This window comes from Poecilia latipinna, unplaced genomic scaffold (assembly GCF_001443285.1).
Source record: "Poecilia latipinna isolate Pla-1442-1.1 unplaced genomic scaffold, P_latipinna-1.0 Scaffold935, whole genome shotgun sequence".
In the NCBI taxonomy this organism is placed as follows: domain Eukaryota; kingdom Metazoa; phylum Chordata; class Actinopteri; order Cyprinodontiformes; family Poeciliidae; genus Poecilia; species Poecilia latipinna.
The window spans coordinates 43,308-63,844 of record NW_015113551.1 but is presented as its reverse complement, the minus strand read 5'-3'; the positions used below and the strand labels follow the sequence as shown (position 1 = coordinate 63,844).

Here is a 20,537-nt window from a genome sequence, read left to right as displayed (position 1 = left end):
TGTCTGACATGCAGCTTTACATTTGACTTCTTGTTCTGAAGAGGAGACCATGTCCTCTTGTGGACTGGAAGCTGAGGCTTCCAGTCCACAAACAGGACATTTAAGAATGAAAAATGCTATTAGTCTTACATATTAAACAAATGGAAAACTTAAAATAGTTCAAACATGGCTGCAAACTGAGCCATGTTTGATAGTTGGTGTGAGATGTTTGTGATAATTTTCTGTCTTGAATCCTATTAAAAAACTAAGCATGTGCTCCTCTCAGTCAGTTGCTAACACCAAGTTAAGAGACATTGATATCTGAGGCAGAGAATCCATCTGCCTCCTACTGAGGATCAGGAATTTCAGAGACCAGAAATCTCAATCAGCTGTAGAAGAACCAGATATGTTTTATTTTAAATAAAACATGTTTGTTTTTAATAGATATGTTACACTCTGATCAACTGACTGCCCAGTTGGTCAGAGTGCAGACTGTTTTCATGTTCTATAACAGGCTAAACAAGGTTGATATTTGCCCCAGTCAGGGGCAGCTGGTGGAGCGTTACCTCTTTAGCCTGATCTGTCTCTGCAGCAGCGCCGGCCAGCTCCACAGCGGAGTCACTCTGAATGTTCTGCTCTCCAGTCTGACCGTCTGCACCGTGCTCCTTCCTCTCAGCAGAGCTGGGCTGCTCATCATCTTCACTCTCAGCTTCATCCTCCTGCTGGACGACCCAACAAAACACCCAAACAACGAGGCTGTTAGCAGCTCTGGGTTCTGTCACACCATCAACTCTGATTGTACTCAGACCTTAGGTTTCTCTCCGCTGTCATCTCCAGCAGCCTTATCTTTTTCTTCCTGTGCTTCTCTATTCTCCTTCCCCTCCTTTTCTTCTTCTTCATCAGCTGCCTCTTCTTCCCCTTCCTGTTTCTCATGTCCTTTCTCGTCCTCTTCCTCAGATTTGAGTTCCTGGTTCTGTTCTTCGTCTCTCTGGTTCTCCACCTCAGCTTCTCCTGACTCTTGTTCCTCTCCATCTCGCTGTTCTTCCTCTTTCAGCTCCACCTCCATGGCCTTGTCATCGATGTCTAACGGGTTTTCATCTGAAAAGTCCAAACAGTCAATAAGTCATTCACTATTTGTAGAAATAGGACAAACAGGACATTTAAGAATGAAAAATGCTATTAGTCTTACATATTAAACAAATGGAAAACTTAAAATAGTTCATATTAGAAGATTTTTGTTCAGCTAGCCAAGTCCTGAATAAAATTCTGATCCTAATAAATGGAAAACAAATCAACAGAATTTTTAAACGCAAACATAAGACTGATCTGTTGATCTGGATTCCTAAAGGAAATTGCAGATAATTGAAGTCAAAATAATTAATATAGTACAGTCAAAAGTTAGAAAGTAGAAGAACATGAGGAGTGACAACACACTCATGTGTTTAGACGTTGAGCAGCAGCTTCCTCACCATCACCATCCTCATCATCATCTCCTCCAGCCTCTTCCTCCTGGTCCAGGTTGAGGTCATCAGGCAGGTCCATGGCCTCTGGTTCTGGTCTCTGCTCCTGCTGACCGTGGTATGGGTCCACCTCATTCTCATCAAACTCTCTCTGGAAGTCAGAGGAACACATGTTAGTTTGGACTGCTGTTATTATCCCGAGCTTTTAAAAAGAATGAGACCTCTGGGCTTCTAACAAATGTCTTGAAGTTTTTGTTGTCTTCCATCTTGAAGACAGCAAACTGATTTATCTTATCATATTTCTGCCCAACTGATGCCCAACTCTGGTTCTGATATGGAGACGACAGGGCAAACAGGAACAGGAAGTAGTGAACAGCTGGAGGGGATGTGAGGTCACCTCGTCTCCTTGCTCACGGATCTTCTCCGTCTCCTCCTCATGCTGCTCTCCATCCTGGTCCTGACTCTTCTTGTCCCTGTTGGAGTCGGCTGCATCCAGGTTGTCCTCTTTGGCCACCAGCTCAGATTCTCCCTGCAGGAGGACAGAGGACAACATGGACATGAAGGTGTGTGAACAACCGTCTCACACACACCCTGAAACCCGCTGATACCTGGTCCATGCCCTGTCCAGACTCCTCGTCCTTCTCACTGCCTTCCTCTTCATCCTCATCTTCATCATCCCCCCACATTCTCTCATCCAATGTGTCTGTCTGACCTTCTCCCAGGTCTCCCATCTTTTTGTCCAGTTCCTCTTCCTCCTCTTCATCAGACTCCTTGTCTTCAACTATAAACATGCAGAGAGGCCTGCGGGTCAGTCACAGCATGTCCATAGCCAGAGACGTGTCCTGGAAGACACATCTGTCCCCACGTTCAACTCACCGCCTTCATGCTCGTCCCCATCATGAACTCGTCCATCAAAGTCTTCAGACATTTCGATGCCGTTGTCCTCTGACTTGATGTTTTCTTGATTCTGCTGCTCTTCCTTCTCTGCTCCCTCCTGGAAGGAATCCTCCACCTGCAGGAACAGGAGGATCAGAGATTAGCCTGCAGGGACACGATGGGGCCCGGCCCTCATGATGGGACCCCCCTCAGGCTGCACAGCTCAGGATTATAGCTCAAAAACACAAACAGTAAAAGTTCCCAAAAATTGCTTCCATAAACATCACAGCTGTCAGCCTGGGTTCCCCCCACATACATAACTAATAAGCTATCTGGAACAGTTCGGGTCAAAGGTTAATAAGGGAATCCTCCAGGATAGGAATGAATATTCTGTCCCAACCTGGGACTGATCAGAGGACAGAAGGATGTGAAAGCAGATGAACACAGTGTGTGATATGATCTTTTTCTCTCACTTTCTTTTCTTAAAAAGAAATTCAAAATGACAGAAAATATTTGACTTCTATTCAGTCATTCCTTCTGGGATCTGATCTGTATTCAAAGTCCAAATAAATACAAGCTATAAAGACGATGATGGCCTCGGGCTGACGTCACTCTGAACTACAGACACACAAGTTGGTGAAAAATACATCCTGATTTTCCTAAAATTAAATCTTTAAAAACAGAACAATTTGTTTGAAATGGATTAATCTTCCCTGGATACAGGTAAGATTTCTGGAGCCTTATCATCTTTTTCTTCCCATGCTTCTCTATTCTCCTTCTTCTCCTTTCTTCATCTTCATCAGCTGCCTCTTCCTCGTCTTCCTGTTTCTCAGGTACAGCCCAGTATCTATGTTTGTGCCATGGATACTGTCCATGTGAACTTAGTTTCTCGTCACCTGGTCTTCATTCTCAATCTTGTCGCTGACGTCCTTGATGCCATCTCCGTCTCCGATGCCTCCGCCCTCGTAGTCATGGAACTCTGTGGCTCCGTCCGCGTCGCCTCCGGGCATCAGCTCCTGAGGCAGACAGAACCCCTGCAGGGACACCAACACAGCGGGTCAGTTCCCCCACTGAGCTCCCTTCCTGCTGGCTGAATGCTCCGTCACACACTGGGCCCACTGCACCTTCTGGGCCAGCTGGATGAAGATGCTGGACAGCACAGACAGCAGCTTGCCTGTGCTCCTGTGGACTGTGAGCAACACAGAGAGGAAGTAGCGGGCCAGGTCTGAATAGACCCCCAGCAAGGGCAGGAACCGGACCAGCGCCCTGCAGGCCTGGTTCACCTCCTGGAACACAGGAAACACAGGGATCAGGACACCAGTAGAACCTGCTGACATCATGTTCCATCTGGTATCAGAACCAGATGGGCATCAGAAATCAGAGACAGCAGATGATTCTGATCAGTCTTTCTGTTTCCTGTCTGTTGCAGCACTCAGCGAGTACCTGCAGCTGTGAAGGGGGACAGGAGTCTCTGTGTCTCCTCACACAGCCTAGCAGCTTCGTCACGGCAACGCTCACACTGCCAACAGACAGAGCCTCCACCTCAGCTTCAAGCTCCGCCTCCAGAAGCCGGGTCAGGTGACCAGGCTTCAGCAGGTCCTCCACAGGCTGGTCCTCCTCAGCTCCGTCTGAGCCACAAACAAGAGAAAAGACTGATTTATGTGCGTGTGTGTGCGAGCGCGTGTGTCTGTTTCATTCATCTTCAAATATAACGTTAAAGTATTAGAACATTACCACTTTTAACAATGCCAAGTGCTGAACTCCATAATCGTCACACATAATTGGTATTAGACCAGAGTCTCAAAGCTCTGGTCTAATCCTGGACTCAGACCTGGAGCCTGGTTGGACCTGGACGCTCTGGTCCAGTCCGGTCCCAGTCTCAGGTCCATCAGAGACCAGAGACTTATGGTCACCTGTCTTTGGCTCTTCCTGTGTCTGACTTTCATCCTCAGTCGTCCTCCTTTTCACCAGTCTCTGGACAGCATGCAGCAGGGCGCTAATGTTGGCCTCCAGCTCAGCAGAGAAGAAGCTCCAGAAAGTAGACTGCTGACCTGCAAACAGAACCAGAGGAGAGGATTCCAGTCTGTCGACAGGCCATCATGTGTGACTGACAGGAAAAGCACGAGGTGTGTGTGAGAGCAGAATCAGGTGAGGTGTGTGTGTTGTGTGCTGACCGGTGGACACGGGCCCCGGGGACAGCAGCTGGCTCCTCCAGCTGGTAAACTCGGTGATGGCTGTCTCCACCTGTCCTCGGACGTAGTTCAGACTCTGTCTTATGGCGGGCTGGGTGTTGGCCCCATCCTCCCCGGTTGCCGGGGAAAACAAGCTCTCTATGCTGCTCATCTGGGCTGCCACGCCTCCTAGCTGCTCCATGGCTGAACAGCAGGTGGTAAAGGTGCTCCTGAGGGGAAAACCAAAGGAAACAGATCTGTGTTCAGTTTTTGTCAGAGTGGTGGGACTAAAGGTGTCTGCATGATGCTATACCAGGAGAAGAGGATGGACCCAGAAGGGCCCAGCTGCTCCTTCACACTCTGACTGTCCTTCAGCATGGCAGTGACCTGCTGCTGCAGCCGGGTCCAGCCGGGGTCTCCCCTCCTCAGCAGGCAGCCAGGGGGCTGCTGCTGCACTGCCAGTGGGGAAGGGCACATCAGGGTATGGCGCCTGCTGCTGGTGCCCGTCTGCTCCCTCTGCTGGGGTTCTTCAGGACAACACTGGAGTAACCAGGACAGCTGTTGCAGAAGGGTGGCACTCTGAGCAGCCAGCCCCCGGCCTCTTCTGAACCAGTCCTGCAGAGAGTCCTGGGGGGGCAGGCAGCAGTCCCCAACCTCACTGTGGCTCTGGAGGTGGGCCTGCATGTCCTGGAGGCTGGCAGACAACTTCCTGGACCAGGGAGAGGGAAAAGGGGGGGACAGCAGAGTGGTGAACCATGAGCAGTGTAAATGAAAACGGTCCATGATGCAGGAGGTAACAGGAAACCTAATGAACTCAACCAGTCAGGCAGTACTTGGTGTGTGTGATGTTTGCTGGGGAATGGTTATTTTACCAGAACTTTAAATCTAACCAGGTGAGAGTGAAACATCTGTGATCTTGACTAGTGGATAACCTTGACCTTGCTGTACATCATGTGGTCATGTGCACATCGTCTCTTTGGACTGTTCTCTCATTCATTAAAAGAAACACAGATGTGATGATCTGAACCCCTTCAATCCACACACTTCAGTTCAGCACCATCCTGGAGCTGAACTTATTCTAGACTTTATCTTGTTTTTATCTTTGCGTATCATGTCGTGTTCTTAGAAGTTGAATGCTTTCAGACTATATTCTATGGTACATGCAGCCTTATACATGCTTAACTAGAACCACAGTGGTTAATATAAAGCTGATGTCTCTTCTTTAGGTTCTGTGGATGTGACTCTGCCTGATCCAGATCAATTCAGATCTAATCCTGCCATCTGTTGCATAACCCAGTGTATTAGAGTGAAGTCAGTTATAGAAATCAAATTTAACATGATTGATAACCAGCAAGAAGCAGAGAGGAAGTCTGCCTGTTCAGCATGTTCTCAAGATGAGAATCAGCCTGACCCTTCAGAGGTCAGTCAGGCCTGTGATGTTTTTATGTGTCTGGAGCAGTTAGAGCTTTATATTATCCACCTTTACTTGACCTTTTCTTGGACTTGCAGAATGTTCTCAGAATGTGTGGGTGTGTTGTGTTTCCTGTTTCCATTCCATTACTCCAGCTCAGCAAGGCCTCACCTGAGGGAAACCCAGTGTTGGGTCAGCTGGGCCAGCCGATGCCTCTGTCTGAGCAGCAGCTTGAAGAGGTGGGAGGAGAAACCTCTGCAGCGCTCTATGTTCCCAACACCGAGCTCCTGTAACCATGGAGATGCACAACACAGACAGGACAACAGCAGGAGATCAGTGCTGGTCTAACAGAACAACATGTCCAGCAGTCTAAAGCAGTCATGGGTTATGAACAACCTTTTCTAGTAAATTAGGAAGTGTTTATGTATTCAAAGAAACATCTGATGTATTAATAAAGATTCATCTGCAAGACTGCTTAGTGTCAGAACAGTTCTGGGGCTGTATAACACACGCGTACAAACAAAAAATTTGTGACGCTATATTTTGTGCACAAGTCAGGATGTATAAAACTGAACGGCTCTCTCTGCTCTCTCCATCAGCTTCCTTAAAATTCCCACCTGTAGAACTGAGTGAGCTCTTTTGTTTGAAACCAAACTGCTGCTCACAAACATTCGCTTCTGACCTAAGCCCACCACTCATCCCCACAGCTTCCTTGTGTCAATTCCTTTGGCATCTTGATCATAGGATCTTGGAAGGTCTTGCTCACCCTTGGCAGTCATCAAAAACTCTACTGCCACCTCCCCTAGACATGTCATACCTCCACAGCTACATCAACAGCTGGATTAGTTTGTAGTGTTTGTTGAAACAGCAGTGTTGCTGTGGACTGACCGCTTCATCCAAACATCTGAGACTCCATAAAATCTGCTCATTTTATCAGATGTCCTCACATTACCATGAACACACATCAGAAGCTGAGACTTCTGATGTGTGTCTCACCTTTGAGGCGTGCTGGAGAGCGGTTCGCAGGGCTGTCCTCCTGGCCCATGAACGGTAGAAGTATTTCTGGCATCCTTCCCAGGCTCCCAGTAACTCTGTAAACAGCCTGCAGCATCAGGTTTTGGGAGAAATGAGCAACTTGGACAAAAGAACGGAACACCTCTAGGCACGCTGTGTGTGTGTCTTTGTGAATCAGTTGTGCTTACACACGCTCAGGCTGACCCTGGGTCTTCACAGCAGAGAGAGCGGTGGTCATCTCTAGCGGGTGCATGCAGAGGGTGCTTTCTGGGTCAGCAGTTCTGTTCCACATCAGCCCTTTGCGGTACGACAGGCCTAACCGGGACAGAAACAGCTTCAAATTAGCAGAAGTGAGACTGGCTGAGGGAAAATGATGAAGAGGAAACAAACCTATTTCAGAGAGCATCTTGAACAGGTCAGACAGAGCTCTCTGCTTTTGCTGAAGGATATGCTTGACCTCCATCTGCTGCTTTTCTTTGGCTGTTGCTGTGTCTATGCTGAGGCTCTGCAGGTCCCGTAGGTTGCTGATTATCTCACCTGAATCAGACCAAGAATTAAACAACAGCAGCAAATAAATATGGTATTTGCAAAAAGGTAAACAAATTCAATTAACCCTTCCATGCATGAATTATGATCCTTTATATCAGGATCTTTTTCAGTGTTTTGGATTTCTTATAAGGCATAAAAAATGGTGGGGAAAAATTTTTACACAAATTTTTCTTTTTTTTAGGATTTTTTTTCTAGATGATCAGTTGTAATTTTCTCCAAATACAAAGGTATTTGGAAAACACATGAGTATTCAGGTGTTACTTGGTGTCACAATGGGTTTTTTTGGGGGTTTTTTTTACCTGCAAGAGTCCTCTACAGTAGGAGGAGGGGCTGGATATTTATGAGTTGCTTTTTCGTCTGTCTGCCATATTGGATTTAACAAAAAATTTATTGCACTTGCGGTGGATGCACAGTAGTTGATAGTGTATTGTATGATGCACTAATGTCCACTTCTGTGTTCAGTATGCATTTATAACATAAAAATCCACAAGAAGAAAATAGCTAATAAATGGCTGTCCACTGCAGTGACTGCTATGCATGATAAGGATAAAGTAGAAATAATAACTAGATTCCATACATTTGTAATGATCTAAATGATATTAACAGTACATTTAGTCAAACCTAACCTGTATTTTGCAGAAACAGGAATCTTACCAGTAAAACAGTCCAGATCTTCAGCCAGTTCAGGTACAGATGTTCTCTTCAGCAGCTGGATGCTCATCTTCTTCATCTTCCGGAACAAAACAGGCAAACGGGCCTGTAAGGAAGACGATCCAGCGCCTTGCTCCAGGTCCTCATTCTAAAACATATTTATGGTAAAAACAGTGAAAACAAATATGGGATTAGCAGGTCAAAGAGCTGAAATCACAGTCAGAGGGTGTCTTGGTGTTTGGGGCGTTTACCTGAAGTTCTCTGCCCTGGCCAGGTATGGCGCTCTTCAGCGCCTGATGAACCCTCTGGATGGGAGCGTCCCCTGACCCCGCAGGCTCTGGGTCCCAGCCTGAACTGCTTCCTTGTTCCACCAGCGCTGCTAGACAGGGTCCACTCAGAGCGTCCTCAAACCTCTTCACAAACTTGAAGAGAGTGCTAAGAGAAAGCAGAGCGCAGAGAGGAGTTGGCAGACCATCTATAATCCATAATCAATAATCGGATTAAATCTGAGCCCAGGTTCTTATGCACCATACCGCTGTGTCTTCTCCACTGACTGCTTGATGGACCAGTAGCTGACATCATTCCACTTGGAAATCTTGACAAAGTCCTGAGAAAGAAGGTGGAGTTCATCAGGGGCATTTACAGGGTCTTTGAAAAGTTACAAGGGCATGATGGGAAATGAATGCTTTCATACTTTGAGCTCCTTCTCAATGGGCTGTCTGAGTTGAAGTATCTTGCCCTGGACGGACTCAGAGAACTGGCTGTAGTACTGATGAAGGTTCCACAGAAGCCGGGACAGAGACTCTGGAAGAGAAACAACTGGTCATCACAGGCAGAACCTCCACACCAAATCATGCATTTCATAAAGAGCTTCATCGTTTAAATATTTCCCCCCCTGAGAGCTGGGTATGTGGGCCCAGGACTGACCTTGACCTGGGAGATCGGGCACCAGCAGGAGGTGGCAGTGGAAGCTGAGCAGCATTCTCAGACGGGTGTGGAACTCGCCCAGGGTGGAGCCTTCCATGAAGGCTTCCAGAGTGGAGGACATGGAGGACAGGGACAGGCTATCTGCCTGCTCTCCTGGTGGGGACAGTCACAGCAAAAGGCCTTTTAGAAGCAGCTGAAGCCTTCTCTCTCTGGTACAGGGCTGGGCAGCTCCAGGCCTGTACCAGAGGGCTGCATCCTGCAACCTTTAGATGTTTCTCTACTTCAACAATGAGTCAAACAATGAAGTCATTGGCAGGATTCTGGAGAACTTGACTGCACATATGAGCCGACTCAGCTATTTGATTGAAGTGTGTTGAATCAGAGATACTGAGAGTCTTAGAGTTGCAGGACACACACCGGCCGTCCAGGACAAGGTCTGCCCACCCCTAGTAACCTAACCAAGGCCACCAAGCAAAATAGATTTTATTCTCAGTCTAAAAAGAAAAAATCCTCATGTTTATTAAGCGGATATGTATTTACTAAAAACACACATTGGAACTGAACTGTCGTTCTGACATCCGTCCTAAACCAGACTGACTCTAGATCAGCCTGAAGATGACTCGGCGGCTGAGCGGCTGGGTCTACCTGTGTCTGCCTCCTCTCTCTGTTCCTGGAGGTAACGCTCCACCAGCTGGTAGAGGGAGAACCAGTGTTTGGTGGATTTATCAGTGTGGCGCCTCAAAGCGTTGTCCAGGCTGCTCGACCAGCAGCTGCAACATAACAAAGACCGTCCAGGCAGTGGATTATTAACATTTTAGGCTAACTCAACTCAAAACTACTTCAGAGCAATAATAAAACTGGTCAGATCACATCAGGAAGAACTGGATCCCTTCCTATATTACTTCAGCTCCAGTTTGCGCCAATGGATGATCAGCTGGGTGACTGGTTCCAGTTCCTTCCGCAGGGACACGGCACGGCTGGCATTATTCTCCCACTCCTGATTGGTTGACAGCAAACAGAGTTTGACCAACAGAAGCCAGCTGAATGTTTGATAGTCTGCTAGATCACAGCATGTGGGTGAAAGTGTCTCACCTGCGCTTTGCCAAGCAGAATCTCCAGACCGTTGAGGAACTTGGCCAGAGGGCAGGCCAAGCTGAACGACCTGATCCTGTCCATGACCACGTTCAGCTGCACAACACAGGAGCAGTCATTACACTCAGCACACTTATATTCTGTCCTGCAACATTCAGTTACAGTAAGCTACTATAGTATTTATTGCCTTTGAACATTTTCACATAACAAAATATCTGTGTTTGTGTCAGACCAACAGATAGAGAAGATGATTATGAAGTAGAGGTCAGTCACAGCTGCAGCTCTCCACCTGTTTGCACTACAAACTCTGTGTCCATTCTTCTGTTTCCTTCTGCAGAGTTCGATCTCTCCAGTTAGATGAAGAACGTGTGAAAATCAATTTTAAATTCTTGTCACAGATTATCAATTTGATTCAATCTGAAGTTTAATTAGTTAAATAACAGCTTAAACAGTTTCAGCAAGTTGACTTTTTAAGACCTCTTTAATGCCACCTTGAATGAAACTTAAGACAAAAAACAAAGAAAACTATAAACATATAGCATGGTTTGAGGATCTTGCTGTATTACTGTCAAATAGTATAAACTGTGATGTTTCTGGGTCTTATTTGTGGCTCTTGGCAGGAGCTTTGTGTTTCTCACAGTACATAAGGCTCTCTGCAGCCTCAACCTCCATAGTGGTTGAGGCTGAGAAAAGCTTTAAAGTTTTTCTCACAAAATGCACCAAGGCTTGTTTGGGTTGGCAACAAAAGTGAGCTAGTGTTGAAAACAAACATCACACAGGCAGCTGGTGATAAAATTGAATTGACCCATGATGGACACAAAAAAAGGTATTTAGCCAGGGCTAGGGAACACAGCTGCAGGTCCAGATGGTGTCATCTCCAGAGTCCTGAAGGCCAGAGCAGCTCTGTAGGATTCAGCAACATCTCTTCAACCTTAACCTGCTCCAGGAGGAGGTTCCACTGTTGTGGAAGACATCCTGTCTGGTTCTGGTACCAAAGAAAACTCAGCCACCAGTCATCAATGACTATAGACCTGTTGCCACCCATGTTCCCACATCATGAAGATCCTGGAGAGACTCCTGTTGGCGCACCTGACTAAACAGACAAGGACATATCGAGACCCCCTGTGGTTTGCTTATCGCTATGGAGTTGGAGTTGATGATGTCATCACAAACCTGCTTCAACAAACCCACTGTCATCTGGACAAAGCAGGCAGCACTGTGAGGATCATGTTTTTGATTTCTCCAGAGCATTTAACACAATTCAGCCTGATCTGCGCTGTGAGAAACTCCAAAGACACAGATGAAGGCCTCAACAATCACCTGGATCTATGATTATCTCACAAACAGACCACAGTTTGTGAGACTGAAGGACTGAGTGTCGAACCAGGTGGAGCACTACAGGGAACTGTACTCTCACAATCCTTTTCACTCTGTTCACTTCAAACTTCCAAAACAAGTCTGACTCCTCTACACTTTGAACTAATGAGTTAGAACAACATTTAATTCCCTTTGGAATCAAGTAAGGATTTTTGCATTTTAATTTACTAGCAACTAGTTACTTGTAGCCTAAACCATTGTTATCACTAAACTATATTGTATGATTAATAATATAGCATACATTGATGGCCTCACTATGAAGATGTCTGTGCGCAACTCAAACTTTTTCCTGACCATGAGGAAAAAATAAATAAAATTGCTACACATGATATTGAATAGTGCTGCTACGACAAACATGTAAAACCTGTGCTGAATGTATTTAAGGCCAACTTGCATCTCAAATGAATTTTTAGGATGCGTGGACTGCCTGTACAATCACCATGTTAAACTGAAATCAGTAGACAGACAAGCCATCTGTTCATGGCTGGTGTCTTTGAAGGGGGACTGACCTGGACCAGAGCAGGGTGCTCCGGCCATTCCTCCAGCCTCGTCTTCACCGCCTCACTCAGTTGTTGTAGAACAGGCAGGCAGAGGCGCACCTCTCTCATGTTAGGCTGCTGGTAGAAGTCATAGGGCCCGTCTGAGGAGAGGGCCAGCTCATCAGAGCCCCCGGAGCCTGACACGGTGTTCTGGAGGAGGGCAGAGAGCAGCAGGCCGCAGCCGGCCAGCTGCAGGTCCAGCTCTGAATCTAAGCAGGAAATACAAGTTAACGGTTCCACTCTGACTTGAATAGTAAACCTTTATTAATATCTGACTGACAGAAGCTACTAACCAATCAGATGATAGAAGTGAGTCATCACAGGGGAAGCAATCTGATGGGAAGATATCAGGGCTTTGATATGTTCTTTACTGTGATTGGTTGGTGGTGTGCCCTGGTACCACAGTGATTGGGCGTAACCCAGACACATACACTGATGCACCTGGACCAGTGTGTTGATGGCAGGGCCAGACAGAGAGGCTGCAGCAGCTGCCTTCTGGGCTGCATCGGCCTCATGTTCTGGTTCTGTGTCAGCCAGGCCTTCCAGGCTGGGCTGGGACAAAATATCTGCAAAGTCCTGGATAACAAAACCAGATCAACCAATCACAATCACTCTTAGCAAAATAGTTAGAGACAAATGCTCATTCAGAATGGAATATATAGAATTTCCATTGCACAACTAAAATCCATAAACTGCAAATGACTAATTTATGCCTGAAGCTCTTGTGGTTTGTGTCCTTGGACAACACACTTCACACACCTGGCCTGCTGGTGTTAGTCAGCTGGTGGTGCAAAATAGCTGCTTATCAGTTCTCCACTATGGATGGAGAACTGATAAGCTAATTACCCATGAGCCTTTGCATGCCTTTGCTGTGAGCTATCAGGTAGGCTACATGCTTCAGTGACTGCTATTAAAAGTAGAAACCTAACCAGGTACGTTGGTAAGAACTGTAAAACAAAGAGAGTCCAGGGGTTCTGCAGTGGGAACTGGACCGGGAAGATGTCCTGCTGCAGGATATTTCTACCTTGCTGAACTGAGGGAAGTGGTGCCTGAAGTCCATCTCGTCCTGCTGGTCCTGGGTCAGGCCTGAGCCGTGCAGACGGCTGCGGCTGCGGTACAGGGAAGCCTCCAGCTGCTCCTGCTCCTGCTTCCTCTTCTCCTGGTTGTCCCACTCATTCACCACGGCCTGAGGAGCATCAAGCAGTTAGACAGGAACCCAGCAACACCGCTACTGAAACGTGTGGACAGAGGCCGAGCAGGAGGTCTGACCTGACAGATGTGTCTGAAGAGGCAGCATGCCTCCTCACTGAGCTCTCCTGTGGACAAGCTGTGGCAGCGGACATACAGCAGAGCGTTCATCAGCAGAGCAGAGGGCTGCGGGGTCACACTACCTGCCTTCTGCTGGGGCAGAAGCTTCTCCAGGCTGTGCACAACATCTATACAGGTCCTGGAGCACAGGAACTGGGCCCGGTCCAGGTCCGACGGGAGGCCGGGGGACACGGAGGGGAAGGACAGCAAGCAGGACACCAGCTTGGACAGACCGGGGACAGGGGTCAGAGAGGCGGCCAGCTGGGAGGCCACCAGCCTCATGCCGTACCGCAGCTGGAGAAGGCCGGTTCGGACCGGGCCCACAAGGTCCGGGAACAGAGGGTAGTCGTCCAGGAGCTTCTGGCAGAAGCGCTGCTGAGAGTTCTGCCAGCCAGCCTCCTCTCTGAGCAGGGCCCGGACGACTGACCCGGACCTGAAGGGGGACGGGTCCTGGAGGGCCTTCAGGAGCCGAGACAGCAGCTCCTCTACAGCCGACATGTGGCCCACGCTGCTCAGGTAGTGCTGCAGCTCCCGGAACAGGCGGCCATACTGGGCCTGTTGCGGCCGAAAGGCCTGCTTCCTGGACAGCTCCGCTATCTGCTCCTTCACCTGCTGCATGCGGATCCACAGGTACCTGCACACACACACACACACACACACACAATACCAAACACTAAATTAAATAAAAATCTGCTGTCAAAATTAGATGTTAGTTTTGCAGTACCTTTTTTTTTGCTTTTATATCATTGAAGAGAACTCTAGAGTTTGTCTGTTTTTTCCTTTTTGCTGTTGAGCTGAACCTGTACAGTATACTGATGGTGAACTGCACAGCTTCTGTTCTGTAAATGACATTTTAGTCAAAAGACTGATACTAAAATTTAATAAAAATTTGCTATCAAAATTAACACTGTACACTGGTTCTGTGTTCAGTGTCTGTGGATGAGACATTAAGTCTACTGATCCACAGGTAACCTGAGCTTGGGCGGAGCTAGAGGTGTGTCCAGGTGGGCACTAGCCCCCCTGACATCTGATTGGCTGTCAAAAGTGACTCTGTAGATGATTGACATGGAACAGCAGCAGATCGTTCCTGTACAGCAGCTTCCAGGAACAGGAAGATTTTTCTGGGAGCTGAAGGAAACGCTGTGGTTTCACTCCTGGGAGTTCTGACCTGATCCTGGGATGCTGGAAGCCGTCAGTGGTGCTGCTCTCCTTCAGCTCCTCTCCGCTCTTCAGCTCAGACGATGCGCTGCGAGCTTTCCACTCATCCTGCAGCAGAGCCAGCTACAACAGACACACAGAGCATTCAGTCATTTCACCTTTCACACACCTGCTCTGCAGTCCTGCTGCCTGACAGCTGAGAACTACTGAAAATCTAACTGGACTGGTCACACTGTGAGCTGCAATACAAAATAACTCGATTGTTCAAGAAGAAAATATAATTTCCTTGAATCCATGTGTGGATTTTTCATTTATAATCAACCCCATCATGTTTTTGTTTCCAGACAGACCTCCTGTTGAGCGTAGTTCAGTTTGTAGCTCCTCTTCACTGCTGGGTCAAAGACGGTCTGCGGAGTCCAGACTCGGATTTGCAGCAGGCCCATGTTGACCCAAAACACACCACACTGGGCCAGGGAGTCTCCGCCCTGACCTCTGACCTGGACAAACTGCTGAAGACAGGCTGTGCAGGCCGCCATCAGGCCTTCAGGCAGCAGCTGGGGAGGTAGGAAGTTCTTGAGGAGTGTCTGGATCTCCTGGGCGGCAGTGAGCGGCATGGCGTCCTGCACCAGGCTCTCACAGCTCTCCATGTAGCCCTCTTGAAGGTGGGGAGGCAGCAGGTCGGCCATGCTCTGGAGCTGCCGCCGCAGTACCGCCCCCTGCAGCTTCAGGTCCGTTCCCCTGTGGAGGCATGGCTGCTGTCAGTCCATAGCAGGGGTAGGGTGACGTAGTGTGTGTGTGTGTGGACTGTACCTGAAATGGGCTGTGGCTGGAAAGGCCAGGTTCTCCCACAGAACAGAAGAGACGACCTCCAGCTGCTCGACCCTCTCCTCCCAGTCCCACAGGCTGACCCCACAGGACAGGGGGGCCTCCGCCTGCACCTCCCCCCTGCTCAGAACTCCCAGCATGCACTGGGACCACACTGCTTTATTCAGCAACGCTGGGCCCTGAAAACAACATCAGCCATGTTATCCACCAGCAGGAAGTCTGACACTCCCAGTCATCAACTAGAGAGAGATTAACAGACAGAACCATGTTCTCTGCTCCGGGGCGTGGTGTCGGATCCTTCTGGGTCTCTGGATCCACCAGGTTCCATCTGAGCCAGCGGGTGGGGTCAGAGGTCACGCTGCAGCTCCAGAGAGCAGCCAGGGCCTCAGACACCAGATCACACCACACCAGGGGTATCTTCTCCTGCAGCTGCAAACCAGAACCAGGAGTTAGGCTCAGAACCACAGACCTGGACTAGGCCTGTCATGGTAGCAGATTTCCTGGACGATAAATTGTCACAGAAGTTATTTTGATAAATGATTGTGTTGTTGTCTTGTGGTAATATAATGGTAATGGTATAATAATATAAGAACACATTCTCACAGATCAATAGACTTTAGATTCTAATAAACATTTAACACAGGAGCTGAAAGACATTTTAAATGTCCAAAATAAAGAAAACAAAAGAACAGAAACAATAAATAAATGAATTATGAAGTTGCTATAAACAAAACTCCAGATTTGAGTCCCAGTAGGAACAGAAGTGAAATGATCCATCATGTGTTTATGACCACTGGGTGGTACACACAGCTCACTGACCCCGTCGCTGCTCAGCAGGAACCACAGACTCTGCAGCTGCCCCACGTTCATTGGCGTCGACTGCAGGCAGAAGCGAAGGTGTCTGGACAGCCGGCGGCGTAGGTCGTCCTCAGCAACACGGTCACTGAGGATCCACAGGACAATGAGAGCGGCTTCCAACAATGTCACCGTTTGGTTCTTACAATTGTGGTGGGACAAGTAAGAGGTTACCATGGAGACAGAGCCAGGTGCAGCAGATCTGCGCTGAGAAGCAGCTGGTTGAGGACGGACAGGCCTTCCATCAAAGGCCAAAGCTGGGTCTGGGTTCTGAGCTGCAGCAGCCCGGCTCGGCCCATGTGGACCTCGCCCTCCTTTGTCTCTCCATCAGACATGGAGCTGACCCCTGACAGCCCTCTAGAGGTCATGTGACACTGCAGCTGCTCCACGCTCAGCAGCAGCTTCTCCAGGACCCCTGGTAGGGCAACATGACACATCGCTCTGGGTTACAGAACAACTCATGGTGATGTCATGGAACAACAGGAAGAATCTCAAAAGAATACAAGAAGAATTAAATGACCCTTTAAGAGCACTGTGTTCATCACTGCAAAGAGGCAATGCCTCAGCCTCTGTTTCAAACTAATGTAAACAACATGTGCACACACACTCACACATTGACATATAGAACTTACCAGACTTGTGTGGGTCCAGTTGGTTGTTAGCGGACAGAACCAGACCTGATGCCTCCAGGAGGCTTTCCTTGATGTTGAGCCAGAGTCCGGCTGCCTGCACCCGGAGCAGCTGCTGCCCGCCCCAGCTCAGAGCCTCGTCCAGCTGCAGTGCATTCACATCCAGAGCCATGCTGAGCAGCCGCAGCCGCGATGCACACTCTGCCACCGCCTCCAGCTGAAGGCAAACAACACTAATTTACATATTTACACTAAATATATAAGAATATATGCAGCATATATAGTTTACATTTACAGTATATTTACAACAATGTTGAGCTTCATATAAACATTTATTAAAGTTAGTAAAGAGTGAAGGAGACGCTTTAGCAGTAAGGGTTCCTCAGACCTTGTAAGGCAGAGCTTTCCCCAGAGACCTCTGCATGCCTTTGAGTGCAGCGGCCACCGACAGTGGAGTGGACAAAAGGTTCTGGATGGCTGTTGAAACAGCCTGCAAGTCCTGCTGACCTCTGCACAGCAGAACAACAATGGTCACCAATTAAACATCAAAACATACAGTCAAGATTCAGGAACAGCAGTTACACTGCTATACATTATAAACTCTTAATAAGAAACTGTGCAAATTAAAATGAATATGATGTAAAGAAGTTATAGACTGATCAAAAGTCAGAAATGAAAAGGTGAGAGGAAGAGTGTTTACTCCAGAGTGGCTGCTGTGTCTCCCATCAGCAGCTGAGGCAGGCGCAGGATGAGGTGCTTCTGCAGCCACTGCCAGTGCAGAGACAGTATCGAGATGCCCTGGGAGTCCGCCGGAAGCATGACGCACACGTCCCAGAAGTGGTCGCGCCACCGGAGCAGCTGCAGGATCTAACCTCCGGAACAGCAGGGGGAAGCAGAGTCAGGGTCGCTGCAACAGAGGACTGCAACCTCTGAACTGAAACCTTACAGGAGACTCGGAACAGTTCTGCTTCATTTCAAACTATTTCTGTCTATTATGTGTGCTAAACATCCCAATAAATTAAAAGCTACTATATCTGGGTTTTATTTACCATATGGACATTGTATTCAGTAAGAAAGCCTGGTATACTGGATGTACACCCTGTGTGATGTTCTGTAATGTTTCTGTACAGCTCTTAAATTTAGATGGAAACAAACTGAGATAAAAAAAAAAAAAAACACCAGCTTTTGTACGGTCTTAATAACAAAGTTCTAAAATCAAAGTCAAAAACTGGAAACTACTTGAAACAGTCGACAGCTTACACAAACAGCATTGCATGATCTTTTTTGTTTTAAGCCAGCACGATGTTTCAGAGTTAGGATCAGCGTTCTTATTCTACATTGACCATTAGAAGCGTGAACAGGATCAGCGACAGTCAAAACAAAGCTACAGTAGAGGAGAGGAATTGCTCCTGACCTCAAACATGACATGGTCAGAGATGTACGGCTGTCCGTTCTGCACGGCTTGCAGGACGTAGGCGTCCCACCGGTCAAAGAACACTCGCAGGTGCATGAGCACAGGGTGAGGCAGCTGGCTGATGTCTAAGCTTCCTACATTGTCAAGAAAAGGAACCTTTTAGAAACGGATTTCAATATGAAATGTGTCATCTGTAAGTCAGAGTTTGTTACCTTTGCTGAAGGCTGTGGCGACTCTCAGAGCGGAAGTGGGCGGAGCCATGCTGACAGTGCAGGAGCAGCTGACGGCTCTCTCCTCTCGGTCCATCATCAGAACAATCCTAACACACACACACACACCACGATGCTTGACTTCACTTTGTTTATGCTTTAGATTATTAGCATTTACAATAACATCAGATGGGTTTCTGTAAGTCAACTGTAGTGGCAGTTAACATACAAACAACATGTTGTCAACATGACCACAGGGTCAGTCCATCTACCTGTTAGCCACTGCATTCAGAGCCTCCAGGAACTCCATGTATCTCTCCTCATCCTCAAAGTTGCACTTGTTGGTTAGAATATCCAGGTATTGCTTGTTCCAGCGCATGTCCATCAGAATCCTGTATTCATCTGGAAGTATCACAGTGATGCAGTCAATAAGAGTCCAACTAGAACTAGCTGGTTTTACAGGAATGTAATTTAATGTTGGCATTAAGAGTCTCTTGGGTCTCTTAATGCCAACATTGGGTCCAGTTGAACTGTGTTCCTCTGCAGTGGAACTCTTTCCTGCTTGGTTTTGAGCTGCCATAACAGAACCTACCTTTGCTGTGTGGCTGCAGCAGCTCTGCCAGCGTTTTCCCCTTTACAGCCAGGGTGCTGCTGAACACAGCCTTCAGAGCTCGGTTTCCTGCCTCCACATGGACCAGCGCTGGCTCTGAAACGGGTCATATTACATCCGTTTAGCTGACACACACACACAGCTCAGAACAAGGGCGTTCCGGCCACTGCTCAGAGGTACAATCATGAGTTGAGGTCTGCTGATTGTCTTTGATCTGTCCTATTCATGCACACAGAAGCTGCTTGGAAAATAATACAGAAATGTCCCTGTTTTACATCTTTCATTTATGTGTATTCAGCAGCTACCTCCTATAGGACATAATCTCCTTTTCCCTGCCAACTGCTTTTATGGTGACTTGATACCTTTCTTTGAATCCACCAATGAACTGAGGAAATCACAAACCTGGCAGATATTTGGAGCTCTTCCCCAGGCTGGAGAGCCAGTGGCTGCGGAGGATCCAGTCTCCATGGGATGCTCTCTCTGTCACTAGTCTCACTGCAGTGGGGACGAGCCTGAGAGCATCGCCATCCTCCAGATCCAGCACTCCTCCAGAAAACACACAGTCTTCATGGACTCCACTGCTCTGCAAGGCCTGCTGCAGGTCCCTCAGTCTCAGTGGACGGTTCCTGCACAAACACAGCTGGTCTTAATCCAACTTTCACTCTCAGAGGAGACAAACATGACAGACAAATGGACAGGATTGTCTCTGTAAAAGCATCACTTAGGGAACCATTCTGGTTGCCAGAGGTGGTGACATAACCAGGGGTGAAAGTAGGCAGGTACAGTCTGGTACTGCGTACCTCTACAAGATTTAGCGGGAATACGTCGTACCTGCAAGAGAGGGGAGCGGCTGTCTGATGTAAAGAATCAATGGGTTCACTGTGCAGCCATGACTGATTAGTTTTTCAAGAACAATCTAAAACACGACTTAATCAGTTAATAAATAACTTCTTATCCCCATGTCATGTTGTTTGTTTCTGAACTGTTCGTGCTTTGCTAGAGCAGCGGTGCAATACGTCGATCGTGGAAGGTTTTGACTGGATCTCGGCATTAGGTGACAAACTGAACGCCGCCAGGAGGCTGAGACCAGCACGTCCTCCTCTGATTGGCTTATCAAAACGTTCCTAACTTTATTAAAGAACAACAACAACAACAACAACAACAAAAGTCAACAAAACGTGTTCAAATTAATGACCCAACAACAATAATAATCTGTAATTATTGTTTCAACAAGGTGTTGCGCAATTCTGTGCGTTTTGGTTCCATTACCAAAATAACGAGCAGAGCAGAAGTTTAAAATTAACTAATCAACCACAGCTGTGTTCATGGAGCACTTATTAACAATCTCAAAATAAATATCAAGCCTGAAAACCTGATATCATAATGGACTGAACACTATATTTTTAAAGTAAAAATATTCATTAAGTATTTAACAAACAAATAGCTTTTGCCGCGATAATTATGTTAAATTAATTTGTGTAAT

The 20,537-nt window shown here is 47.5% G+C and overlaps 1 protein-coding gene across 2 annotated transcripts in view; it reads right to left on the bottom strand.

Moving 5' to 3' along the window:
* The window catches only part of mdn1 (midasin AAA ATPase 1), a 58,171-nt gene that overhangs the window by 6,269 nt on the left and 31,365 nt on the right, over nucleotides 1-20,537 (bottom strand). The window contains exons 49-90 of one of the 2 annotated variants that reach the window (XM_015049225.1): nucleotides 19,457-19,680; nucleotides 19,037-19,150; nucleotides 18,717-18,846; nucleotides 18,448-18,554; nucleotides 18,236-18,369; nucleotides 17,522-17,688; nucleotides 17,210-17,330; nucleotides 16,825-17,038; nucleotides 16,367-16,607; nucleotides 16,157-16,280; nucleotides 15,602-15,766; nucleotides 15,323-15,516; nucleotides 14,863-15,250; nucleotides 14,523-14,635; nucleotides 13,316-13,988; nucleotides 13,071-13,232; nucleotides 12,340-12,622; nucleotides 12,017-12,255; nucleotides 10,131-10,226; nucleotides 9,941-10,035; nucleotides 9,684-9,808; nucleotides 9,039-9,191; nucleotides 8,806-8,915; nucleotides 8,645-8,718; nucleotides 8,363-8,546; nucleotides 8,115-8,259; nucleotides 7,302-7,448; nucleotides 7,100-7,226; nucleotides 6,894-6,999; nucleotides 6,069-6,184; nucleotides 4,800-5,195; nucleotides 4,490-4,716; nucleotides 4,229-4,366; nucleotides 3,759-3,943; nucleotides 3,440-3,601; nucleotides 3,212-3,349; nucleotides 2,316-2,451; nucleotides 2,048-2,220; nucleotides 1,837-1,968; nucleotides 1,449-1,590; nucleotides 788-1,077; nucleotides 546-698 (exon numbers count right to left, since the gene is read on the bottom strand). In XM_015049225.1, the coding sequence (XP_014904711.1) occupies nucleotides 546-698; nucleotides 788-1,077; nucleotides 1,449-1,590; nucleotides 1,837-1,968; nucleotides 2,048-2,220; nucleotides 2,316-2,451; nucleotides 3,212-3,349; nucleotides 3,440-3,601; nucleotides 3,759-3,943; nucleotides 4,229-4,366; nucleotides 4,490-4,716; nucleotides 4,800-5,195; nucleotides 6,069-6,184; nucleotides 6,894-6,999; nucleotides 7,100-7,226; nucleotides 7,302-7,448; nucleotides 8,115-8,259; nucleotides 8,363-8,546; nucleotides 8,645-8,718; nucleotides 8,806-8,915; nucleotides 9,039-9,191; nucleotides 9,684-9,808; nucleotides 9,941-10,035; nucleotides 10,131-10,226; nucleotides 12,017-12,255; nucleotides 12,340-12,622; nucleotides 13,071-13,232; nucleotides 13,316-13,988; nucleotides 14,523-14,635; nucleotides 14,863-15,250; nucleotides 15,323-15,516; nucleotides 15,602-15,766; nucleotides 16,157-16,280; nucleotides 16,367-16,607; nucleotides 16,825-17,038; nucleotides 17,210-17,330; nucleotides 17,522-17,688; nucleotides 18,236-18,369; nucleotides 18,448-18,554; nucleotides 18,717-18,846; nucleotides 19,037-19,150; nucleotides 19,457-19,680 (7,543 nt within the window). Of the gene's footprint in view, nucleotides 1-545; nucleotides 702-787; nucleotides 1,078-1,448; nucleotides 1,591-1,836; nucleotides 1,969-2,047; nucleotides 2,221-2,315; nucleotides 2,452-3,211; nucleotides 3,350-3,439; nucleotides 3,602-3,758; nucleotides 3,944-4,228; nucleotides 4,367-4,489; nucleotides 4,717-4,799; nucleotides 5,196-6,068; nucleotides 6,185-6,893; nucleotides 7,000-7,099; nucleotides 7,227-7,301; nucleotides 7,449-8,114; nucleotides 8,260-8,362; nucleotides 8,547-8,644; nucleotides 8,719-8,805; nucleotides 8,916-9,038; nucleotides 9,192-9,683; nucleotides 9,809-9,940; nucleotides 10,036-10,130; nucleotides 10,227-12,016; nucleotides 12,256-12,339; nucleotides 12,623-13,070; nucleotides 13,233-13,315; nucleotides 13,989-14,522; nucleotides 14,636-14,862; nucleotides 15,251-15,322; nucleotides 15,517-15,601; nucleotides 15,767-16,156; nucleotides 16,281-16,366; nucleotides 16,608-16,824; nucleotides 17,039-17,209; nucleotides 17,331-17,521; nucleotides 17,689-18,235; nucleotides 18,370-18,447; nucleotides 18,555-18,716; nucleotides 18,847-19,036; nucleotides 19,151-19,456; nucleotides 19,681-20,537 lie in introns of both variants that reach the window. The other variant, XM_015049223.1, reaches the window with a different exon arrangement.